Here is a 22754-nt window from a genome sequence, read left to right on the forward strand (position 1 = left end):
AATTCAAGGTCCATGTCCTTGTGAAAACCTATCTTCTAAATGTCTCAAAATGTCATAAGTAGTGTCTTGATATACAACATTGTTACATAACTCATCATTGAGTGAGTTTAACAATCATGCTAGTACCATAGCACTATAATTCAGCCAATCATCTTCTTCTAGATCTCATTCTTCTGGTTTTAGTAATTTTCCATTCACGAATAGCAACTTGTGTTTCTATCTAAGAGCATTGATAACAGCTCTCCTCTATATTGAATAGTTGTGCCTCTTTAGTGCATGGGATACCAACAAATCACCTGGTTTATCAAAATTACTCAGATGATAATGGAATGGCTTGTTGTTCATGGTTTTGGTAGAAGATTTTACTTGGGTTTCTATTGGTTTTTGTCCCATAGAAAAAATATTTTCATAAAAGAAAATAGTTAAGCTCTAATACCATGTAGAAAATACGAAGGATTTAATCAAAGAACTAAATTGTTTGATTGCTTGATGAAAACAAAAGACTACGTACAACGCTATTTATAATAGCCAACTAGATTTAAACTTACTTGGTATGCAAGTAAAGTAAATAGCAAATAAAAAAGTATCCTACCCTAGATTTCTTTAAAGTACAAGTAAAGTAAAAAGAAAATAGGAAAAAATTACATAAGAAAATATTCTCCCTAAAATATTCTCTCTTTGATTTGAGGATACCCTTATTATTAGAAAGATAAGCATAAAGTAAAACTGCCAAGATGAGATGAATTGGTTATTAAATAAAAATTTCTCTTTTTTCAAAAATCTTTAAAGATAAAACTAAAATATAAAAGAATGAAATAGCAAAACAGAGTATAAGTAGAATGAGTGAAGAATAGAAAAATAAAAAGCACTCACCAAGATTTTTATGGAAGTTTGGTCTTTCAGTGCCTATGTCCTCTCCCTTACTAGCACATGGAGTTTGAATCCACTATCAACTTGCCTTTTTAACCGGGATCAAGCATAACCTTTACAACATGCATATTACAAGATTAAACGTAACCTCTACAACATGCTTTTTGTAGAATTAGGCGTAAGCTTTATCAAAACACTACCTTTTTCATGTTTAAGCACAACTTTTGCACAAGATGAAGTTGTTTAAATTATTAGATAAAACCTTTCTACCTTTTGCTTGGAGCTATAACCAATACAATAATGGATTCTAATGAATCACCAACTAAAAACCTCTAAAAATGTTGATAAAGAAGTTTAAGATAAAAAATGTAAAGCCTGACCTTATAAAATACTTGTCATGACATACATGTGATGATAGCATGATTGCATGCTAGGAGAGTCTCAAAAAATTTACAAAAGTAGGTATTGTACCTAGAGGTACAACAAAGTTGATTTAAGCCTCGAACTATATCAAATAGGAATTTTAAGGTGAAATTAAAAGCTTCACAATCTAGAGATGACTCAAAATGGTTATTCAGAGTTTGAGGAACAATTTGGAGTCAAACCGGAATTTTTACTATCTAGGGGCAAAATAGTCATTTGCCACTTAGGGACAAAATGAAAATTTTTAGAAAAGATTTTTTACCCCATTTGACTTATTGGAGTATGATTTGAGTATTGGAATATGATTTGAGGTTGAGAAGTGAAAAAAATTGTAATCTCGGTATTTTTCAGAGTATAGGGGTAAAATGGTAATTTTTTCATCTCAGGGGAAAAATTTTAATTTTACACACCCGACACTTGTCTAGTACATGAATTTTATTCAATTTTATCATGGATAATTGAAGGAATTTATATGGTGGAGAGAGAAAGCTTAATAGTTAAGAAATAAAAATGGATCAATGAAATGGTGACACATGGCATATTTATATCCATTTATTTTTTTAGCTTTAAAATCAGCAAAAAATCATCCTATTTTCTTCATTATGGTCGGCCAAAGCGTGAAGTGAAGAAGAACAAAGAAAGAACAAAACCTAAGTGGGAAAATTGAAGAAAAAGTGTAGGATTTCAAGGGATTAAGCTAGTAAAGGTAAAATTTCTTGATTTTGACTTGTGATTTACACTACCCATGCTTTCTTTTTCATTTTCCATGGTTAGATTTCATGTTTTCATGGTGAATTCATGGCTGGTTGGAATGGGTATGGAGAGAGAATGAAGTTGGATTGATTTGATTCTAAGTTATGTTAGTGTTTTTAGTTAGTTTATCATGTCTAGAAACAAACCAACAAGGAAAATTCATTTTTCTCCCATTACCCATCATTGGCCGAATTTTCTAGGGAGGATATTGAGGCTGAAATTGATGATATTTCATGATATTTTGGTGGTATTTAATGATTGGTGAGGCTAGAAATTTAATGGAAAATTTTGGCATGAAAATCTGAATTTTTACCTAATGTATAGACATATGCGATTTATGGTTCGGACTGATAAATTGAATTATATTCACAGTCATTGAGGTATTTTAAGTATAATTGGAGTGTAGAAAGTGAAAAAATCTATTTGGAGTTAAATTGGAGGTTTTAGCCAATTACATCGAGAATAATGCGAATTAGGTCGAATACCGTATTTAAACAGTTATTCGGACATTTTTGCATTCCATATCATGCATTAGTAGTCTAAATTAGTTTACTTTTGATTTAGTACCAATGTAGTAAGTTTCTCGATTTTATACTATGTTTAGGTGGTGAAACCTCCGATAAAGGCAAGGAAATTGTACCCTAGGATCGGTAGTCAAAGTACTCTAGAAATTCGACTCCCGAAATAGTGAGTAACATTATCATCATTTTAATTATCTAAAGTATATTTTAACTCGATTTTGGTGAAATTTTATGAAAATGAGTTAAATGGCTAGTTTTAGGTTTTGCAAACATAAATGTGTTTAAATGAAAAGATTTTATAAATTGTCTTGAAACGAAATAACGATTTTGAAAATAGAGTAATTGGAGACCACCGGTATGTTGTAAATTTATGATTGGAAATTGATGGCTTATGTTATATTGTTATTGTGTTGGCATGACTAGCTGGGCTGTGTTGTATGAATTGTATGAATTGTTTTATTTTACCCTTGCAGGTTGGGTAGTAAAATATTAGCCTTGTCATGCTGTCAAAATTTTATTGTATGGTGGGTTTAGCTTGCTGTAGTAGACGGATTCTGTGGACCAGCCTATTAGAGGGGCACGAAATCTGGATATATATATGTACCTCGGTCAGAGAGGCGCGTAGGGTATCTCCTGAGGTATGGACAGAGTTCATGTCACGCTGAACCACTTCGTGATGATGAACTCCGCTAACGTCAAGGAATGACTGTATTTTTCAAACTAAAAATATGTTTACGTGTATACGAACTTTTTAACAGCATTATGAGACTTAGTTAGATACCTCGACATAGGTATCCCCGAGAATGATTTTGGCAGGAGCCAAGCTTTTAAGATTCTCATAAGTCATGTTGAATATTTAAATGAAATGAATATTTACGTTATGAAATACATAATGAGATGAAATATTTTAATTATCTCATTTTATTCGACTTTAGATATTTCGGATGATGTTTTTGTACTCACTAGGATTATAAAATCTCACCACTCTCATTTTCACCCATTTCAGGTTCAGATTAGGCTGTAGATAGTTGAGTTCATCGAGGACTACCCTTGGATTTGCATTCCTTCAAACTGTAGGTTCACAATCCTCTTTACTTTTGGTTGTTCAGGGGCCCACTAGTCATTGTAAATTAAATTAAATACTCTAGTTTACTGTATTACAGTATGTATGAATTTACTTTGCTTTTACGCTACAAAATTATCTATGTATAACTCTAAAAATATTGTTTAATAAGAAAATAAAATATTTTACTTAATATTTTTTTATTTTCTTATTATATCAAATAATCACAATTTCGTTGTAAATGAAGATTTTAGACTTTAAAACTCATTTTTGATTATGAATTATGTGTTTTGTACTTGCTTACTATATTTTTAATGGATTTCGAGATTTTTTAGAAAAAATGACCAAAATGCCCTTGTGAGGAAAATTTTATTTTTCTATTGTTTTGAATTGGAAATAGTTTATAATCTCTCAAAACATGGTCTTAGCAACTAATACTCACGAGGGAAGTGAGAAAAACTGATGTTAAGGCTTGCGAGGTTTAGATGGACATTTCGGGTAATGAATGTCTATCGGGACGTCGCGGCGGTTGTCACGGGCTTGATGAGAGTTCCGGGTCGTGACAGGAAAGGTAAAGGCTTTTACAAAGATATGGATAATTAAATAAAGTTTAAGCGCAGGAAGGATCAGTTGAAGAATAAAAATGTGATCTTTAGGCTTTTTTCTTACTCAAAGATGGGAACTTTATACCCACAACTTTTTCTCTTATTTTTTTCGTTCTTTTCTTCTTTAAAGATTATTCAAATTCTTTCAAATTTTGCTTCTTTTCTTCCTTTAACATCCTCAAGATAGATATTTATAGCCTATGTGATTTTTTGCCCATTGGAGTAAAATTTGAATAATTTATTGTATGTTCTAACCATTTGCAAAATTCTGTCACATCTTTAGAATCGATTCTTTGCTATTAAGTTATCGGTTCTTCGTAAAACTTGTATCTTTCTGTCTCTAGAGAATTGATTTTTCTATTTTGAAGAGCTACAACTTGGTTCAAAGGTGACATCTTTGCAATCTTGGAGAATCGATTCTTTTTAAGGTGTTGGTTCTTTATAGTGGTCTGGTGCCAAAATTTGAATTTTAGCTTGATTTTGGCTGCTCTACTTTGTTTCAATTGTACCATCTTTTTCTTGGTCACCAAGTTTCTAAATTGTACTTTTGATACTTCAAGAATCGATATCTTTTTCATGTAGAATTGATTCTTTCTTCTTTACTTTTTTGCCCTTTGCATTCTATCTCTCTAGAATCAATTCTTTGTCTTTGAGGTGTCGATTCTTCACACATCTTGAAACTTCTATCTTACAATAACACATTTGTTCTTTTCTTAGAATCGATTCTTCACTGTTAGTCTTTGCATAAGAATTAACTTTTTCTTTTCCAAAATCGATTTTTCTTGTAATCAAAGAAATAAATTTTGCTTTCTATTCATGTAAAAATCAAGTCATTTCTTTTGAGAACTTGATTTTTAGGCTGACAGTTTGACTTTTAAAAACAAGAGATGTTTGAGAAAATTAAGAGATATTTCTCTAAGTTCAAAAGCATGATCGTTCATATTCAAAACATGTTTAAATAATCAAAGAATGTCAATATATTTTTCTTTTAAGTTTAGCGTTAGCATTCCTTTAAGGATTTTCTTTATATTCAAAAATATCTTTAATTCATTTTCAAAGCTCATTAAGTTCAATAAATTTTGTAATGTCAAAACAAGAATAAAGCTAATAATCTCCCCCCTTTTTGGTATAACACAATTAAGAGTTAAATTTGCTCATTGAAGAAAACTTTCCTTGAAAATATGTTCAAGGTTGCAAAATATTTTTCTAAAGTAATGCTCCCCCTGAATTTGTGCTTTTCAAAAAGATTTACATTTAGGTTTGAAAGCACTTTTCAAATCAGTTTTAAAAACCCTCAAAGACATTTGAAATTCCATTTTCAATCTTTTGCTCAATTCTCTCAAGGTTTTGTTCAACCATCCTCCATTGATTATCAACCCTTGCACTTAAAAATTCATATGCACCTCTACTCATGTGCATCGTGCTGGGTTGACTAGATGGCCTCGAAGCAATCTGTCGAGTGGTTGTTGATGAAGTAGCAACAGTGGTTGGAGCAAGTAGAGTTTTTGGTGCTTGTTGCTTTCTTTTTTAAGCTCCATCTTTTTTGACCTAACCATTCTATTTAGCATTGTACTTATATCTCATTCTCCTAAAAGTATTCTTGTCCAAGAACTTAATATTGTTATGCATTTTAGACTTATTAGTGCTTGTGTCTATCTTCAGCTTATTACTTACTTCACAAATAGCCATACCATGTACCAAATTATTTCTTGCCCTTTGAACTAAATATCTCATGTCTCTAAAAATAAATTAAGCACGATCAATAGGTGTCTTTCTTTGATGTGGTACGTGAACCACATTTCCTTAAGTGTCACCAAGGCATGCTTTGTTCCAAAAGGTCTTGTATTGTAAGCAACAATTAGATGCATCATTTTGTCATTTAGACTCAACCTTGAAGCACTGTTAGGGAATTTTGCTATTATGATTGGTCCCACAAAAAACTATACATTCAACTATTCTTTTAATATAGCATTCTCCTCACCCATGAAAGTTATTGCGTTCCTACTTGGCAGTTTTAGCTTTAGCACCTTTTGAAGCGGGAAAGGTGTGATAACATATGACCCTTCAACTAAAAAGGTGAGGAATGGGTCATCATGACTAACCACATCATTATCATCATCTTCTTTTTCATGACTGGTTGTCCCATTTAAATAAAATATTCTAACCAAATCTTCATAAACCCCTCTTCTTAGATTAAGATAATCGTACCAACCCAATTTCCTTAAATTTTCAATGAAGGGAAATCCAAACTCGTTTTCCAGCCAATCTAAGTCAGTAATCCTTCTACAAAATACCTTTCTTGTTGCAAAGTGATCATCGAATATTTTCTTTTAAGCTAGAGTAGAAATATGTATGTCAAGAACATCAATTTTCCTTTTTCTTTGTTTCTTTGACGAAGTGGCAAAAGCTTTTCCTTTTTCGAGCCATTTTCTCTGAAGGTTTGGAGTGAAGAATCGAGGTTTTGAGAAAGAGGGTGTTGATTCTTTTGTAAAGAGAACTGATTCTACTCTTGGATTACTTGTACTTGTAAATGGATCAATTGGAACTTAAATACATTTGAAATTGAAAAGCTTTTTAGAGAAAGTTTTAGTCTTTTGATTCTTACATACCTACTTTTGGAGAAAGAAAATTTCTTCAGCGATACGGGATTATGAAATTTCAACTTTTGAAGAGATTAAGACTGATAAATGAGAGTTTAAGGCTTAAATAATTTTTTGAATTAAGGTGCAAGAGCTAGTTCTTAGATGACAAGAATCGATTATTTGTGCCCTAGTTTTTTTAAGACTTTTGCGGTTCTTTTTGAGAATCAATTCTTGAAATTTAAAATGTAGATTTTTTGAATTCTTGAAGCATTTTAGAAAACGTTTTGTGTTTGAAGAATCGATTTTTTAAATATAAGAAGTTGGTTCTTAAACTTTGTAATCTTGAAAAACAAACATATTTTTTTATCCAAATCATATACAAGAAATCTTTTAACTAGAATCAAGCTCAATGAACATAGCTGTTGGTTTTGAATGATGCATGTGTATGAAATGATATGAAAATTTTATTGCAGTAACTATTATGCAAACAAGATCATCAAAACATCAATTATTCAAATTATGAATTCAACAAATTAATCTTTATTTCAACAATAATAAACCAATCATAAGACAATCAAACAATCAACAATGTATCTTTTATAGTCAAGTTATTCATGGGATAGATATCACCTGATTTTACAATAAGCTCAGTCTTGCATTCTTGTCTTGTTTTTTCCTACAAAACGGAACCAATTTTTTATCTTGGTACCTAGGCTTTCTTAAGTCCATGAGAGTTAATTCTTCTAAATTTGTTTTTGCTTGGAACTTCAAAAATTCCATAATTCTTCCCCATGTAGTTTTGGTTCTTTTTGGAACTCACACCTTTTTGACAGCCTTTTCCTTGGAGGGTGTTTTTCTAAAGGGGAAAATATATATAGAATGTCCCTTCTTATGACAGTTAACACAAACATGTGATGCACCATACTTTTCATTTTCTTTTTCAAAAAAAGTTTTTATCTTTGTCCTATCATATCTTAAGCCATTTTTGTCTAAAAATGCTTTTTGAGTTTCAAGCATCTCATTAAGTATCTATGAGCTCATGTTCCATTTAGAGAATGATTCATTTAATTGTTCATTTTTCTTTTTCAAAGCATTCACTTTATTCTCTAAAATGTTTACTTTGTTTTCTAGCTCAGATTTAATGTTAATCATGTAATCATTTTCTGCCTTAAGCTTAGAGATAACTTTTTTGTATTTCAAATTCATATGTTCAAATTCATGTGCCAAATCATCATATACATCCTAAGGCTCATCAAAAGTATATGCATCATCATTACAATCATAAGAACAAGAAGTAATGTTTGAAGAACATACCTTGGAGTTTTCAACTCCTATAAAGTGCAAGTTTACAATTTTTTTTCCTGCTCATCTTAGGATTTATCACTATCACTCATGCAGCTACCATAACATTTCTCTTGGAGTTTCTTTAATGATTTTTTTTGAGTTCTGGACATTCATATCTAGTGTGACCAAGCTTCTTACACTCATAACAAATAATATGATCATTTTTATGATCAACCTTTAGAGTATCTCTTCTCATATTTCTTCTTTTTTCTTCTCTTCTAAAAGTCTTTTTGCTTCCTTGTTTACTCCTCAAAAATCTATTGAACTTTTAAGTCAATAGTGCTATCTCTTCATCATATTCCTTTTCATTATCACTCTCAGGTGACTTTTCATCACTCTGCTTTATAGCTTTGAAAGTAATGTCTTTTCTTTTTGCTTCTACTCTATTACCTCATCTCTTTCCTTCTCGTGCTTAAGAGTCATTTCATAAGTAAGCAAAAATCCTAGGAGCTCATCTAGCTTAAGTATATTTAGGTCTTTTACTTCTTCAATGGCAGTGACTTTAGGTTTTCATGACTTGGGTAAGCAGTGAAGGATTTTTTTCACAAGTTGAGCATTAGGAAATTATCTTCCTAGAGCTTGTAATTCTCCAATGATCTTTGTGAATCTTTCAAACATTTTTTTAATGGACTTCTCATCTTTCATTTTAAACAACTCATAGTCAAGTATCAGCATACTAATCTTTTACTCTTTTACATCATTAGTGCTCTCATAACAATTTTCTAAAGTATCCCAAATTTCTTTTACTGTAGAGCATATAGCTACATTGTTGAATTCATCTTCACTGAGAGCACACAAAATAGCTCTTACAAATTTGTGATTCAACTATATCAACTTTTTGTCTTTATTATCTCATTCAACTTTTGTTTTAAGATGTTTCACAATATTAATAATGTTGGCATGAATATTTTAAAGATATAAATTAATAGATTGTATAAAGTTCTCAAACCTCATTCTCCAGAACAGGGTGGTTCTTCCCTTTGAACAAAAGAGGTCGTATAAACTAACGAAGCTCAAGGATGCCATGGCTATTATTTTAAGCTTTTTGTTCAGGATCTTTCAAAAGTGGTTGAACTTGCAAAGACTTGAAACCAGCTCTGATACCAATTGCTAGAAAGATAAGCTTAAAATAAAACTACCAAAAAGGGGGTGAATTGGTTGTTAAACAAAAATTTTCCTTTTTTCAAAGATCTTTAAAGATGAAGCTAAAATATGAAAGTATGAAATAACAAAACAAAGTATAAGCTAAATGGGTAAAGAACAAAAAAAATAAAAAATACTCAGTAAGATTTTTATAAAGGTTCGACTTTCCAATGCTTACATCATCTCCCTTGATAGTACAAAGAGTTTGAATCCACTATCGCCTTGCTTTTTCAATAGGGTCAAGCATAACCTTTACAACATGCCTTTTGCAAGATCAGGCGTAACGTCTACAACATGCCTTTGCAGGATTAGGCGTAACTTTTATCAAGACATTACCTTTTTCAGGTTCAAGCACAATCTTTACACAAGATGAAGCTTTTTAAAGGATCAAGCAAAACGCTTCTACCTTTTGCTTGGAGGTATAACTAATACAACAGTGGATTGTAATGAATTACTAACTTAAAGCCTCTAGAAAGGTTGATAAAGAAGTTTAGGATTATAAAGTGAAAGCTTTCACAAAGATATGGATAATCAAAATAGGTTTAAGCTCGAGAAGGATTGGCTAAAGAAAAAAAATGTGATCTTTTAGACTCTTTTCTTGCTCAAAAATGGGAACTTTTTGCTTACAGTTTTTTATCTTTTTTTTTGCTCTTTTCTTCTTCAAAGATGATTCAAATTCTTTCAAATTCCTCTTTTCTTCTTGCTTTAACATCCTCAAGATGGATGTTTATAGCTTTTGTGATTTTCTACCCTTTGAATGAAATTTGAATAATTTCTTGTACGTTCCAACTAGTTTGCAAAATTTTGTCACAACTGTAGAATAAATTCTTCGCTGTTGAGTTATTGGTTCTTCGCAAAGCCTGTAGCTTTTTTTCTTTGAAGAATCGATTCTTCTATTTTGAGGAGTCAGTTCTTCTACAACTAGGTTTAAAGGTGACATCTTTGCAATCTTGGAGAATCGATTCTTTTACCTCAAGGTGTTGGTTTTTCACTGTGGTCTGGCTCCAAAATTTGAATTTAAGCTTGATTTTTGCCACTCCACTTTTGTCTAGTTGTACCATCTCTTTCTTGGTCATTAAGTTTTTGAATTGTACTTTTGGTCCTTTAAGAACCAATATCTTCTTCATGTAGAATCGATTATTTCTTCGTTTTTCTGCCTTCTGTATTTTGTCTTTTCATGATTGATTCTTTGTCTCTAAGGTGTTGATTCTTCAGACATCCTGAAGCGTCAGTCTTTCAAGAACCAACTTCTTCTTTTCTCAAAATTGATTCTCCACTGTTGATTTCTACATAAGAACTGACTTTTTCTTCTCTAGAATTGATTCTTTTTGTAACCAAAGAAATATATTTTGCTTTCTTTTTATTTAGGAATCAAGTCATTTCTTTGGAGAACTTGATTCTTTGGTTGACACTTAAAATAAGAGATATTTGAGAAAATTAAGAGATACTTCATTAAGTTCAAGAGCATAATCATTCATATTCAAAACATGTTCAAACAATCAAAGCATTTTGATATATCTTTCTTTTAAGTTCAGCTTTAACCTGCCTTTGAGGATTTTCTTCATATTAAAAAATATCTTTCATTCATTTTCAAAATTCATTAAGTTCAATCAATTTTGTCTTGTCAAAATAAGAATAAAGCTAACATGTTTATTTTGTAACAACTTCCACCAAACACTATACTTTTTTAAAATATTATTCACAGAATTTGAACTTGTGACAAATAGTCTGAAAAAAGCAATATCTCTATTTTGTCACCTTTAGGTCACATAAATTGTTATGAATATTACAATAAAGTGATTTATGACATTATGATTAGATGAGAAAAAAAGTAGAAAAAATAGGCATCATCGAGTAGGATTTTAGCAGTATCAAAACTTTAGAAACTTTTATTTCCTTGTTCCTTCATTTTCTAGAGATTAGCTCTTATGGAAAGCTTTTGTTGTAGAAGCTTATAGAGCTAACAATAGGAATGACATAAAGGTAAACGAGTTCGTGTTTAGAGAATTGTGTTCATGTCTTAAACATGTGAACACGTTTAAAGACACAATAAGTTTGTGTCTTAAACGGGTTCAATTCGCTTATCCACATATGACATATTTAACCTCTTTAATTAATTATGTTATCATATTAATTCTTATAATATGAAATTTTAATCCATTTACAATATCCATTTAAACAAGTTATCAAGTTAATTGTATTATTTTTTTTTTTTTAAGAATTCAAGTTTTGTAATTCATTCACAAAATAGGGGGAAAGCCCCTTGTGTTACATCAAGGATTTGGGACCTTTATGCCTTACAAAATGTGACATATCGATCGCAAACCCGTAATACTCTCAGTAAATTCTATATTTACACTTGCTCCGCATCAAAAAGATCCTTAAAGTCAAACAACAACAGCAAAACAAATAGAAAACTAAAGATCATGCTGCTAAAGAAGCTCTTTCCCTGTACAAAAATAAACAGTAATTTTTGTCATCCTAATAGCTTGATCCTCTGCCATAAAAGAATACATCCTAAGACTTGAGTTAATTGGATAAATGGGTTTGTCGTTTCATAACATATTGTTTAATAAACATTTTAATTTTGTTGTGTTATGCAATAAATTTAATAAACGTATTCTTATACGTGTTTAGAATCTTAACCCGTTTAATTAATCATGTCATGTTTACATTTACTTATATAATTGTTTATACCTTTACCTGAACATGACACAATTAGATATGGTAACACAAATTCACAAATATATTTCTACATTTTTGGATGGTTCTCTAGCAATTTTGGTATTTTATTAATAAGATATATATTCTTTTGCCATTTTAAAAAGTTAAAAATCTCGATAACTATTATATGTATGTACATACAGACCCATTTCATTCATACATATCATAGAGGTTAAAGGGAGAAAATTCCACCAAATTAGATTTTAATTAATAATAAATTTTGCATTGCTTTTCAAAAAAAAAAAAAGAAAAAAAGAATTTTGTTGGTAAAGGTTAACTTATCATCATGGATGGTGCACTACTGTTGGCAATATCTGGTGATTGAAATTAGTTATTTTTTACATTAAGTTTTTAACTTAATAATAAGTGCAGGTATGTCTTAATAAAAATGTTGAACTTAAATTTCCTTTAAATTGAAAATATAATTATTTTTCTATTAAAATTTATTACAAATAACAAGTGTTTTATTTTCTTTATTTTTTAGCACATATGATCTCTTGGATTATAGAAAAAGATACTTGTTTTGTTTGGTAAATCTTATCTCTTTTGTAGGAAGATTTAAACTCGAAATCTTTGAAAAATATTTTATCTGAGACAAATAATAAGTTGCCTTAAATGAAATCAATTTCTACGAATTATAACAATAACAATAATGGTATTACTTTCTTTTCAGAGCTTAATTACACATGAGCAGTGTATAAGCCTAGGAGAATTGATGTTGAAAGGACTGATAAAGTGGAAGATAGTTTATACTGTAAACAGTGAAGAAAGAGAGTCAAAGAGAGTTGTGTTGGAGCAAGGGCAGACCTACGTTCATGGTCAGTTATAAAAAATATTTACTTATTATATTACTTATCTAGAGTTTTATATAAGCAATAATATTAATGAACCCACTAGTTTTTTCACAGTTTTATAAAGAGTGAGGTTAAAAAGTAGATTTTATTAAAAAATCTATATTAATAATATTTAAATATTATCAAAAGTAGATTTATTGAAAAGGAATTTATATATTAATATTTAAATATCACATGGAAAGACAAAAAAATTTTTCTTCTATAATTTAAGATTTTATTAAAAAAGTCAAAACTAAACTACTTTTCCTCTCCAAAAATTCAAGTTTTATTCTTGAGACCTGTAGTGACATTTCCTGTTCTCAGCCTTTGGCTATGTTTTTCATTCTCTTAAAACAACTCAACTAGCTTTCAATTATAAGTAATTTTCAACCTAAATTAAATTTTTAAATACTTCATGTTTAAATATTTTTTGATTAATTTGATAGTTTGGGTTCAAAATTATAATCTAACTAATAGAAAATAATATTGCATGTCAAATAAAATCTTGAAATTAAGAGTCTTACTTTTTTGATATATTTTGTAGATATTGATTATTTGTGTTTTGCATTTAACTTTATGTGGTTTGTGGATGCATATATTTAGCTTTGATTAATGAATTGAAAATTGAATTATTGTTAGTTGTTGAATCTAATAATTCGCTATCTAAGATCATATTTTATTTAATTCTAATATTTTAGTTTATGCTAATGAGTAGTAATTTTTAACAAGTTTTTATAATTTTAGATGAATAAGCCATGGAAAGATATTTAAAAAAAAATAGTCTTATGAGACTTAGATCCCAAGCTAATGATGATACTTAACAATCTTCTTAAAAAGTCGTGTTGAATTTGATCTAAGTACTCTCTTGATAGATCTTGGATTAAGGAAAAAAAATTTTGAGTATCACTTAATGATCAAGATGAAATTAGAAAAGCATATTTGCAGAAAGGGCCATGTCAACCTCATGACCATAAGTTTCTTCAAAAAACTATTTGTGGGGTTCTTCATTGATTTAATTCTTCTTGGTTTAATGACTATGTTAGTTGGTTAGAGTATAGCATACAAAAGGATACTGCATTTTGCTTGTGTTGTTATTTATTCAAAAATGAAATCGGGAAACAAGGGGGAGGTGATTCTTTAATAATTGAAGGTTTTACAAGTTGGATCAAGAGAGAAAGATTAGATACTCATGTTGGCAATTGCAATAGTGCACATAATAAAGCTTTAAAGAAATGCCAATACTTGATGAAGTAGAAACAACATATAGATGTAGCACTTTGTAGGCAAATGGAACAAGTGAAAAGAGATTATAGAATTGCTTGATTACATCTATAGATTGCATTAGGTTTCTCCTGCACCAAAGGCTAGCTTTGCGAAAACACGATGAATCTGAAAACTCAAAGAATAGAGGAAATTTTCTTGAGCTTTTGCAATTTTTAGCTGATCATAATAATGAATTAGGCAAGGTTGTTTTGGAACATTCTTAAGGGAGTCTTAAATTGGTGTTCCTTAAAATTCAAAAAGATATTGTGAATGCAACTTCAAGTGAGACCAAATTATCAATCATTAAAGATCTTGGAAGTGAATTGTTTGGGATATTGGTTGATGAGGCTCGAGATGTATCGAATAAAGAACAAATTGTTGTTGTTTTACATTATGTAGATAAAAGAGACTTGCTAACAAAACGATTTCTTGGTATTACTCATGTTATGGATACAAGTGCTACATCACTTAAAGTAGCAATTTAAGCAATGTTTTCGAAGCATGGGCTAAGCTTGTTAAGAGTTCGTGGACAAGGCTTTGATAGAGCTAGTAATATGTGAGGTGTATTCAATGACTTGAAAACTTTATTTATGAGAGAAAATGAATCAACTTACTATATTCACTGCTTTGCTCATCAACTTCAATTAGCACTTGTAGCTATTGTAGAAAAAAATGTTGACATTGCTTCACTTTTTAATATGGTTGGTAATTTGACCAATGTTATTTGAGCTTTTTGCCAATGCAGAGATATTTTGAGAGAGCAACAAGCGTCAAAGGTTAAACAGGCTTTAGATAATGGTGAGCTTTAAAGTGGGTGAGGTCTAAATCAAGAAACAAGTCTTAAAAAAGCAGCTAATACACGTTGGGATTCTTAGTATGGGACAATATTAAACTTGATTGTTATGTTTTCTTTTGTAGTTAAAGTGCTTGAGTTCATTGAAGAAGATGGAAAAGAGACAAAGCAAAATGCCGAGGCACATATTCTTCTTGATTTTCTACACATTTGAATTTACCTTTACATTACACTTGATGAAAAATGTTTTGGGGATCACTAATGAGCTATCTTTGGCTTTGCAAAGGAAAGATCAAAACATTGTAAATGCTATGACACTTGTTAAAGTGTCTAAGCAACGTTTGCAAATGATGAAAAGTGAAGGATGGGAATCTCTATTAAGTGAAGTTTCTTCATTTTGCAATAAACATGACATAGTGATTCCAAATATGAATACTACATTTGTGCTTCGAGGAAGGTCAAGATGCAAAGCTTCAAAAGTATCAAATTTTCATAATTATCATTTTGATATAATGAATGAAGTTTTAGATTTGCAACTTAAGGAGCTTAATAATCATTTCATTGAATTGAACATGGAGCTACTTCAGTGTATTGCGTGTTTATATCCTAACAATTCATTTTCTGCCTTCAACAAAGAAAGATTGATTCATATGGCTCAATTGTATCCTTTTGATTTTTCAGTAGTGGATTTAGTTGCACTTGAAAATTAACTTGAATTGCAAGCAAGATGATTGAGACAAATAGAAATACTATGTATCTTTTGGTTTATTTGCGGGTAAAACTTGCATTGATCTTACCAATTGCAACAATGTTAGTTGAAAGAGCTTTTTCAGCAATAAAATTTATAAAGCATAGGTTACACAATCGAATGAGTGATGAGTAGATAAATGATTGCTTGTTGACATATATTAAGAAAGATGTATTTGATAGTGTTTCTATTCATACTATTATGTAACTTTTTCAAAATATAAAAAATAGTCGTGGGCAATTACAATTTTCATAGATATTTTTACTTTGAAGTACTAAATGAATGTACTAAATAATATTTTTTTTAATTTGATGTTAAAGCTTTTAATTTATAGATTTTAACATATTGTTGTAATTATAACACCAATTAGAAAAATTTCTAGATTCGCTCTTGAGTGAGAGACAGCTTATTTGCTGATACTTAACTTGAAATAGACATTTTCTTAGGTTTTGATTTGATAAGTCAGTATTGCACAGTTTAATATGGACCCGTCCTTATCACTTGAAACATATTGTTTTGCGGTGAAATCGGCTCCCTTTTATTACCCTTCATTTAATCTCCCTCTTTTGCATGTCTACACATGCATATTTACAACAGTCTTTCTCTATATCTTTTGTTTTGTTTTTTGAATTTATATTTGTCAGGGCATCAAATGATGCCACCGCACTAAGAAATAAATTTAAGGGATCTAAAAACAAATATTATTTTTTACAAAATAAAAAATAAAATTAAGGAGCCATTTCTCATGCTAATTAATAAATATATATATATATATAAGTTAGGTTTTGTAGGATTACTACGTCTAAATCAACAGTATGCTCACTCCTCATTGCAAAGATAATGGTTTAGCTATTCCATACAACTAAATAACGACTGAGGCAATTGCAACTCAATTGAGCTAATGTGACCTGAGAAAGAAGGTAAACAAAAGAACGAAATCAAATACAAGAAGCCCTAAATGTATAAATGAGAATTAACACTGTGTCTATCAATCAATCTGAACTCCAAAAAGAGTAACCATTTTCTCCTCCACACCATGGGATGACTTTAATCCACTGAGACCTTTGTCTTCATTAAACTGAATGTTGCCATTGTCAATTCCGTAGTAGAAATTCTTCCCCAAATCCAGTTCCAATTCCACTGGCAAATCCTGTGGTGATGATTAAGGAAGATTTTGTTCAACTTAACACCGCTTAGCCTCTCAATTAGTTTCTTTATTAACTGAAAATGCCATTTGTTTAGTGTGTCATGCTAGTTGCAGCAATGCAGAGTCTGTGCTGCAATGCCTCTTCTTGTCTAATTGTACTCAGATGGGTTGGCATTTTAACAAAATACATAAGTAATGGCTAATTAAGTTTTGTTTCTATAAAGTTTGATGGAGGTTTTCTAACCACCAAGGTCTCCGCTTTCGAATTCCAAACCATGTTTCCGGTTTTAGTCAGGTTTGAGTTCTGTTTTTAATATAAGTACTTTCTCCTGACAGTATCAGTCATCAACTCATAATATAAGCTGCCAATACGAGAATAGTGCTCCGACAGCAGGTGCTTCAGAATGAGTGGTTTCTTCCAATAAACCAAGATAAAGAAGGCCTCATCCCAATAATTAGGGAAAGACCCACCCCCCCCCACCTCCCCCCCCTCTAGTCATCAGGCCATGCATCAGAGTATAATCACAAGAACCGGTAATATCAATAAATTTCAATTTTTGAGGCTCTTATAGACAAGCGACCCCTCACTTTTGGCAAAGTTTCTCTGTTGTATTTAACTTTTTGGAGTTGAAAAGAAAATTGGATAACACAAGCGCAAAAGTACACATTGATTCCATTAACCTGCCACTGATTTTATGACCTATGAGTATCTGACTACCCTTTCACTGGAAAGGGAAAAAGGATGAAATGTTGTCAGATTTAAAAACCATGTAATTAGTAAACACCTGATAAATGTTTGCTAAGTTCGTCTCTTGATATCCTCAGTGAAAGAGCCTCTGCACAGATTTCTTAGGTACTTTCCCTTCAAGCTTCAATCTTCTATAAGCCTCTCTGATGTGGCAAGGCCTGATTGGCCCAGATTCTTTTCTCTCTGTCATAACCATTCTAGCTGCAAACCACCACAAAATAATGGAAAATAGACTTAGCTGCTTAAATTTTGATTGATGATCTTTTTATCACTAAGCCATATATTGGATCACAGCTTTTGTTGCATTGGCTCTGGACAATGTAATCTACTGAGAAAGCTTCAAAGTGCTGATTTACAACTATTTCTTCCCTGATTTTAATGTTTCATGTTGTTTGATAACCGATCAATCAAAATGATTTGTGTCTGGAAATGAAATCTGAACACTACTATTGTTGGAGAAAAGTGCACATACCTGTCTCAACAAGTTCGCCAACATACATTTTTGCTATCCCACACACAACAATGGTCATTGGTAAAGAAATTTTCTGGCTTCCAGTGATGCTTACCAACAACTGCATTTACAACAGCAGAAACCTGAAGTCTATATATTATCAAATCATGTTTTGCTAGACCGCAATGCATAAATGAGCCATTTCAGCTATAGCAGCTAGTATGTGAGCCCATGCAAATTCAAATGTCCAGAGTTTAGTACATCACTTTTAACTTTTGAAAGAACTATAAAACAAGTTCAGAATGTCGACCATGTAAAAATTCGAACAAATTATTACAATAAAAAATTCTTGAGAAAGCAAACAACCCCAAAAAAGAATATGCTTAGAAGCCTACCCTTCTCATGTTGGACTTTTGAAGTGCAGATCTCCTAAAGGATTCATATCTACTCATCTGATCCTCTGTGAATTGTGATAAAATGGCCCTGAAAAGAAGCACAAATTTAAAAATTTTAGGCAAATATCCCTTCAGTTTCTAAAGAAAGGCAACCGTACGTACAGAGCAGGAGAGCTTAAACACTAAAAACCTTGTCTCCTTCTCCTGATACATGAAGGCATAAAAGAGTGGAACAGGAATAAGCAGCATGGAAAAAACAAAAAAGAAAAGTAAACTCACTGCATCTTGGCCATTTTAGCCGGATCAGCACTAGAGGGGAACTTGCCAAGCTCAACATCCACGTTTTCCTCCTCTTCGTCATCATCATATTCTTTGTTCTTGGAGGCTGCGGCGGCAGAAGCAACATTAGCGTTAACACTGGGGGTGAGCAACATAGGAGTGGAGTTGGATGATGGGTGAGAGGGATTATTGGTATTGGTGCCGATTTCATCATAATCATCATCATCTACAAGAGTATGGTGCCCAGTAGGGGTTTGGTTTTGGGTTTGGCTGTCCAACTCATCCTGACCAATTGGGGAATCAGGTGGTGATTCCTCTTGCTCCTCTAACGCCGCTTCAAATGGATCCTTTGATTGCTTCATCTCGAATTATCTGCTTTTGGATTATGTCAGAATTCCATCTAAAAAAATTACAAAGCTAATGCATACAAACTATCGGTAGAAAGAGAAAGATTGTTGACGGCGTATGTACTGCTAAATTGAGATTAAGATGAGGGTTGAGGGATTTCGTTTATGGTTTTAAAGTTAGGGCTTAGACAAGAGCAAACATGTTCTACAGGTACAGCAGAAAAACAAAAATATTTCAGAAATGTAAGCAAAAATCATGATAACATGATAATATTGAAAAAACAATTTTAAATTTCAAACTAATGGAATTTTAGTTATTTCCATTAGTTAACCCTAAGAGGGTTTAGATATTTTTATTTACTTTCACTTGTATCTCATCTTATTTTTATTCGTTTATGGGTTATCATTTAATGGTTTCTAGGCTTGTTTGGGTTTTTGTTTCAAGAGTCCTGTGTTGTTAGAATTTAGGCCTAGGCCATCAAAAACCAAAACCATACAGCATTAAGCAAAGAAAACATTCTGAAGCACCAGAATGCTATCTGGTCATACAAGCAGACAAAAGAATGGTTCGAATGAGCAAAAAATGCTCTCTGGCAGGGGCGATTTCTCGCATCTGGCAGAGGCCAACAGTGCAAGAATTGCCAATAGAGGGTCCCATTCTTGGGCACCCTCTGCTCACATATAAATAGAACAGATTAATTGCAGTAATCATAACCAAAAAAAAAAAAAAAAGCAAAAGCAACAATAAAAAAAACCCTAGTAATCTCAACAGCAAAGAAGTCGAAAAACCCAAGGGAGCCTGGAGTGATACTACAATCTGAGAGAGGCCCGCCCCCTGAGAAAAGGAAAAACCTTAAAAACAGATATCCTAGAGAAGATCAGAAGACCCTTGAGAAAAATAAAGAAAAAACCAAAAAACTTAAAAAGCAAAAATAAGAAAACAATCACCCTAGTCTAGCAGCAGGTAGAATACCTAATCACAGAAAAAAAAAAACCCAAAATAGGCAACTCAGAGCGATGGAGGCCCGGTGGAGAGAGGTTAAGAGCTTCACCTTGTTGTGTGGGTTTCTAGGGCCACGCGGCTGAAGGAGAGACGAAGTGTTGCGGCGGCCTCCGACAGAGGGGGTCCGATTTCCGGTTTCTTATTAGGTTTGTAGTGAGAGTAGCTTAGAGAGAAAAAAAACAAAAAAAGACAAGATGTCGACGCAAGGTTTAGAGAGGTTGAGGGAGGAGCTTTGGTAGCCTCTGGTTAAGGAGAGGATTCCGTGAAGCAGGTCAAAGCGAGGAACAGAGGAAATATACCGTCTACGTAAGTAAAAAATTTTGTTTCTTTTGTACCTTAAAGGGAGAAGGAGTGAGGAAGAGAGGGAAAAAAATAGGTTTATTATTTTTTATAAAATAATGCTTTAAATTGTAAAAGGATATATTTATTTAATTATTTTTTTTATTTTTAGTAATTTAAAATAATTATTATTAAGGAACTTTGTAATGGTTATTTAAGTTTTTTTTTAAAAATAATTATTTTATTGAATTAAATACAGTTTTGTCTCAAAAAATGAGAATAGAGAAGGTATAGTTATTTCATTCCCTCAATCAAGCATGTCTATATAAAAAAAAATAAAAATATTTAAATATTGTTTAATATATTAATATTATTTAATTATAATAAATATTATAAAATATATTATTTAATATTATTATTTGAATATGATAAATGTAATAAAGGATATTATTTAGTATTATTTAAATTTAATGAAGAATGTATTTTATTTTTTAATATTAAGTATTATTTAATTATAATAAAAGATTTAATTAAATTTTAATATAATATATTATTAAATTATAATAAAAATATGTTTATATATGATGAAAATATTATTTAATTATAGTAAAAGTTATTTTGATTTTATTGCTCAGAATATTTTATTTTTTAACAAAAAAATTCTTTAATTTCAATAACGAGTATTTTTTTTCATCATAGTTTTTTTGTTTTTTAATTAAAAAATCTTTAAATTTTAATAAAGAGTATTTTTATCATTTACCAATTATTCCTTAATCATTCTTAAAATTATTTTTGCCAACAAAACAATAAAATAAGTAATAATAACAATTCTTATTTTATTCCATTCTCATAAACTAATCTATATAATAGTTATTCTTTTTGTATTCTATTATCTTGAAATGATTATTCTATTCTTTTAAGTGAACTAAGCATGCTATAGAGAATTCGGAAAGCTTAAAACGACGCCGTTTAGAGAACTTAAGGATGGTACGAGGATCAGCAGAACGACACTGTTTGATTTGGTTGAGGGTGTCCCACGAAACGACGTCATTTTGAGATCTGAAGCAAGCCCATATTGGTTAAGCAGCAAGGCTAGAAGGTGGGATAAGCCTTGGGTCAGGCCAGGTGGCCGACATACCGCAGGCCCATGATTTTGGATGGGCTACAGCTTTTGGTAAGTTGGGCAGTTGGGTTTTCTCTACAACCCAAGTAATAGGATATTGCATGAATCGACTTCGTTTGGAGATCAGCAGCAAGCCCATATTATTTAAGCAACACGGTTAGAAGGAGGGATAGGTCTTGGGTCAAGCCAGGTGGCCCACATACCACAAGCCCATAATTTTGGTTGGGTTGCTACAGTTGGCAAGTTGGGCAGTTGTGGTTTTCTTTTCAACCCAAGTCATTAGGATGTCATATGAAATGAGGATTGTCAACTAAGTATACTCGCTAATTTTGAAGTATTTGAATCTTAATCTTATAAGAAATTAAATATCTGAATTATATTAATTTTTTGAATAATTTTGAAAATGATTACCCTAAACTTAACTTTAATACATTCTCACTACTTTATAATTACCTTAATCCGTTTAAAAACCTAATTAAGTAAAAAAATTATAAAATGTTCTTTATGGGTACCCAATTACTCGAACTTGAATCCGTATCCGTATCTATATATAATAATATTTTTTTTACATATTTTATATAATTAAATACTAATTAAATTAATAAAAACATAAATAATAAAATTGAAATTTAAATAATAAAAAACAAAGATCTTAAACATAAACTTAAATAATTAAAAACAAATGTTCATACAACAACAACATAAACTTAAATAACTAAACACAAATATCCAAATAACAACATAAACTTAAATAACTAAACACCAAGATCCAAATGAACAATATAAACTTAAATAACTAAATACAAATATCCACACAACAACATAAACTTAAATAACTAAATATGCTCAAAATTGAGAGAGTATCTTCTTGCAATTATAATTAATACTATTATCACAATTTTTAGTTGTGGCCATTTTTCAAAAGACCTAAAAGCATTAAACATGGCAGAATCAATGTCTAAATCAATTTTTTAAAAAATAAGTACAGCACAATAACACATGATCAAATATGATTTCTAAGCATCTTACAAAATAATTTATTTACCACAATAAGATAATCCACAAATTTTGGAGCACCAAATTCTCACAAACAAGTTCCCGAAGATTTGAGCGTAAAACATTTTTCTATATTCTGAAAATTTGTAGGTTAATGAACAAAATAAGAACACAACTCTTATACTTGTCTAGATCGCTAAATTGAAACTATGTTTTGTATATTATGACTGAAAGGCAGCTACCATAAAAATTCTATGATAAGCGAATTTCATTATGAAGGTTTTTTTATGTTGGCAGTGAATCAATGTAGGTATTTGATGT

The 22754-nt window shown here is 31.0% G+C and overlaps 1 protein-coding gene and 1 pseudogene across 2 annotated transcripts; one reads left to right on the forward strand and one right to left on the reverse strand.

Moving 5' to 3' along the window:
• The first annotated feature begins 14148 nt into the window (after window positions 1–14148).
• LOC148760935 (uncharacterized) lies at window positions 14149–15627 on the forward strand (annotated as a pseudogene).
• Window positions 15628–17400: 1773 nt separating this feature from the next.
• Window positions 17401–20227, reverse strand: TAF11 (TBP-associated factor 11). Of its 2 annotated transcripts, none has more exons than XM_007014746.3 (5): window positions 20085–20227; window positions 18686–19057; window positions 18407–18494; window positions 18033–18132; window positions 17401–17761 (listed from the first exon to the last, which is right to left on the reverse strand). In XM_007014746.3, the coding sequence occupies exons 2-5, from the start codon at window positions 19045–19047 to the stop codon at window positions 17634–17636; spliced, it is 678 nt and encodes a 225-aa protein (XP_007014808.3). In that variant the 5' UTR covers window positions 19048–19057; window positions 20085–20227; the 3' UTR covers window positions 17401–17633. The 2 variants fall into 2 exon arrangements, with proteins under 2 accessions (XP_007014808.3, XP_017984021.2); XM_018128532.2 differs by having other exon boundaries at window positions 17690–17761; window positions 18033–18154.
• Window positions 20228–22754: the final 2527 nt, after the last annotated feature.

Source organism: Theobroma cacao, chromosome 9 (genome assembly GCF_053813885.1).
Source record: "Theobroma cacao isolate CCN51 chromosome 9, ASM5381388v1, whole genome shotgun sequence".
NCBI classification, from domain to species: domain Eukaryota; kingdom Viridiplantae; phylum Streptophyta; class Magnoliopsida; order Malvales; family Malvaceae; genus Theobroma; species Theobroma cacao.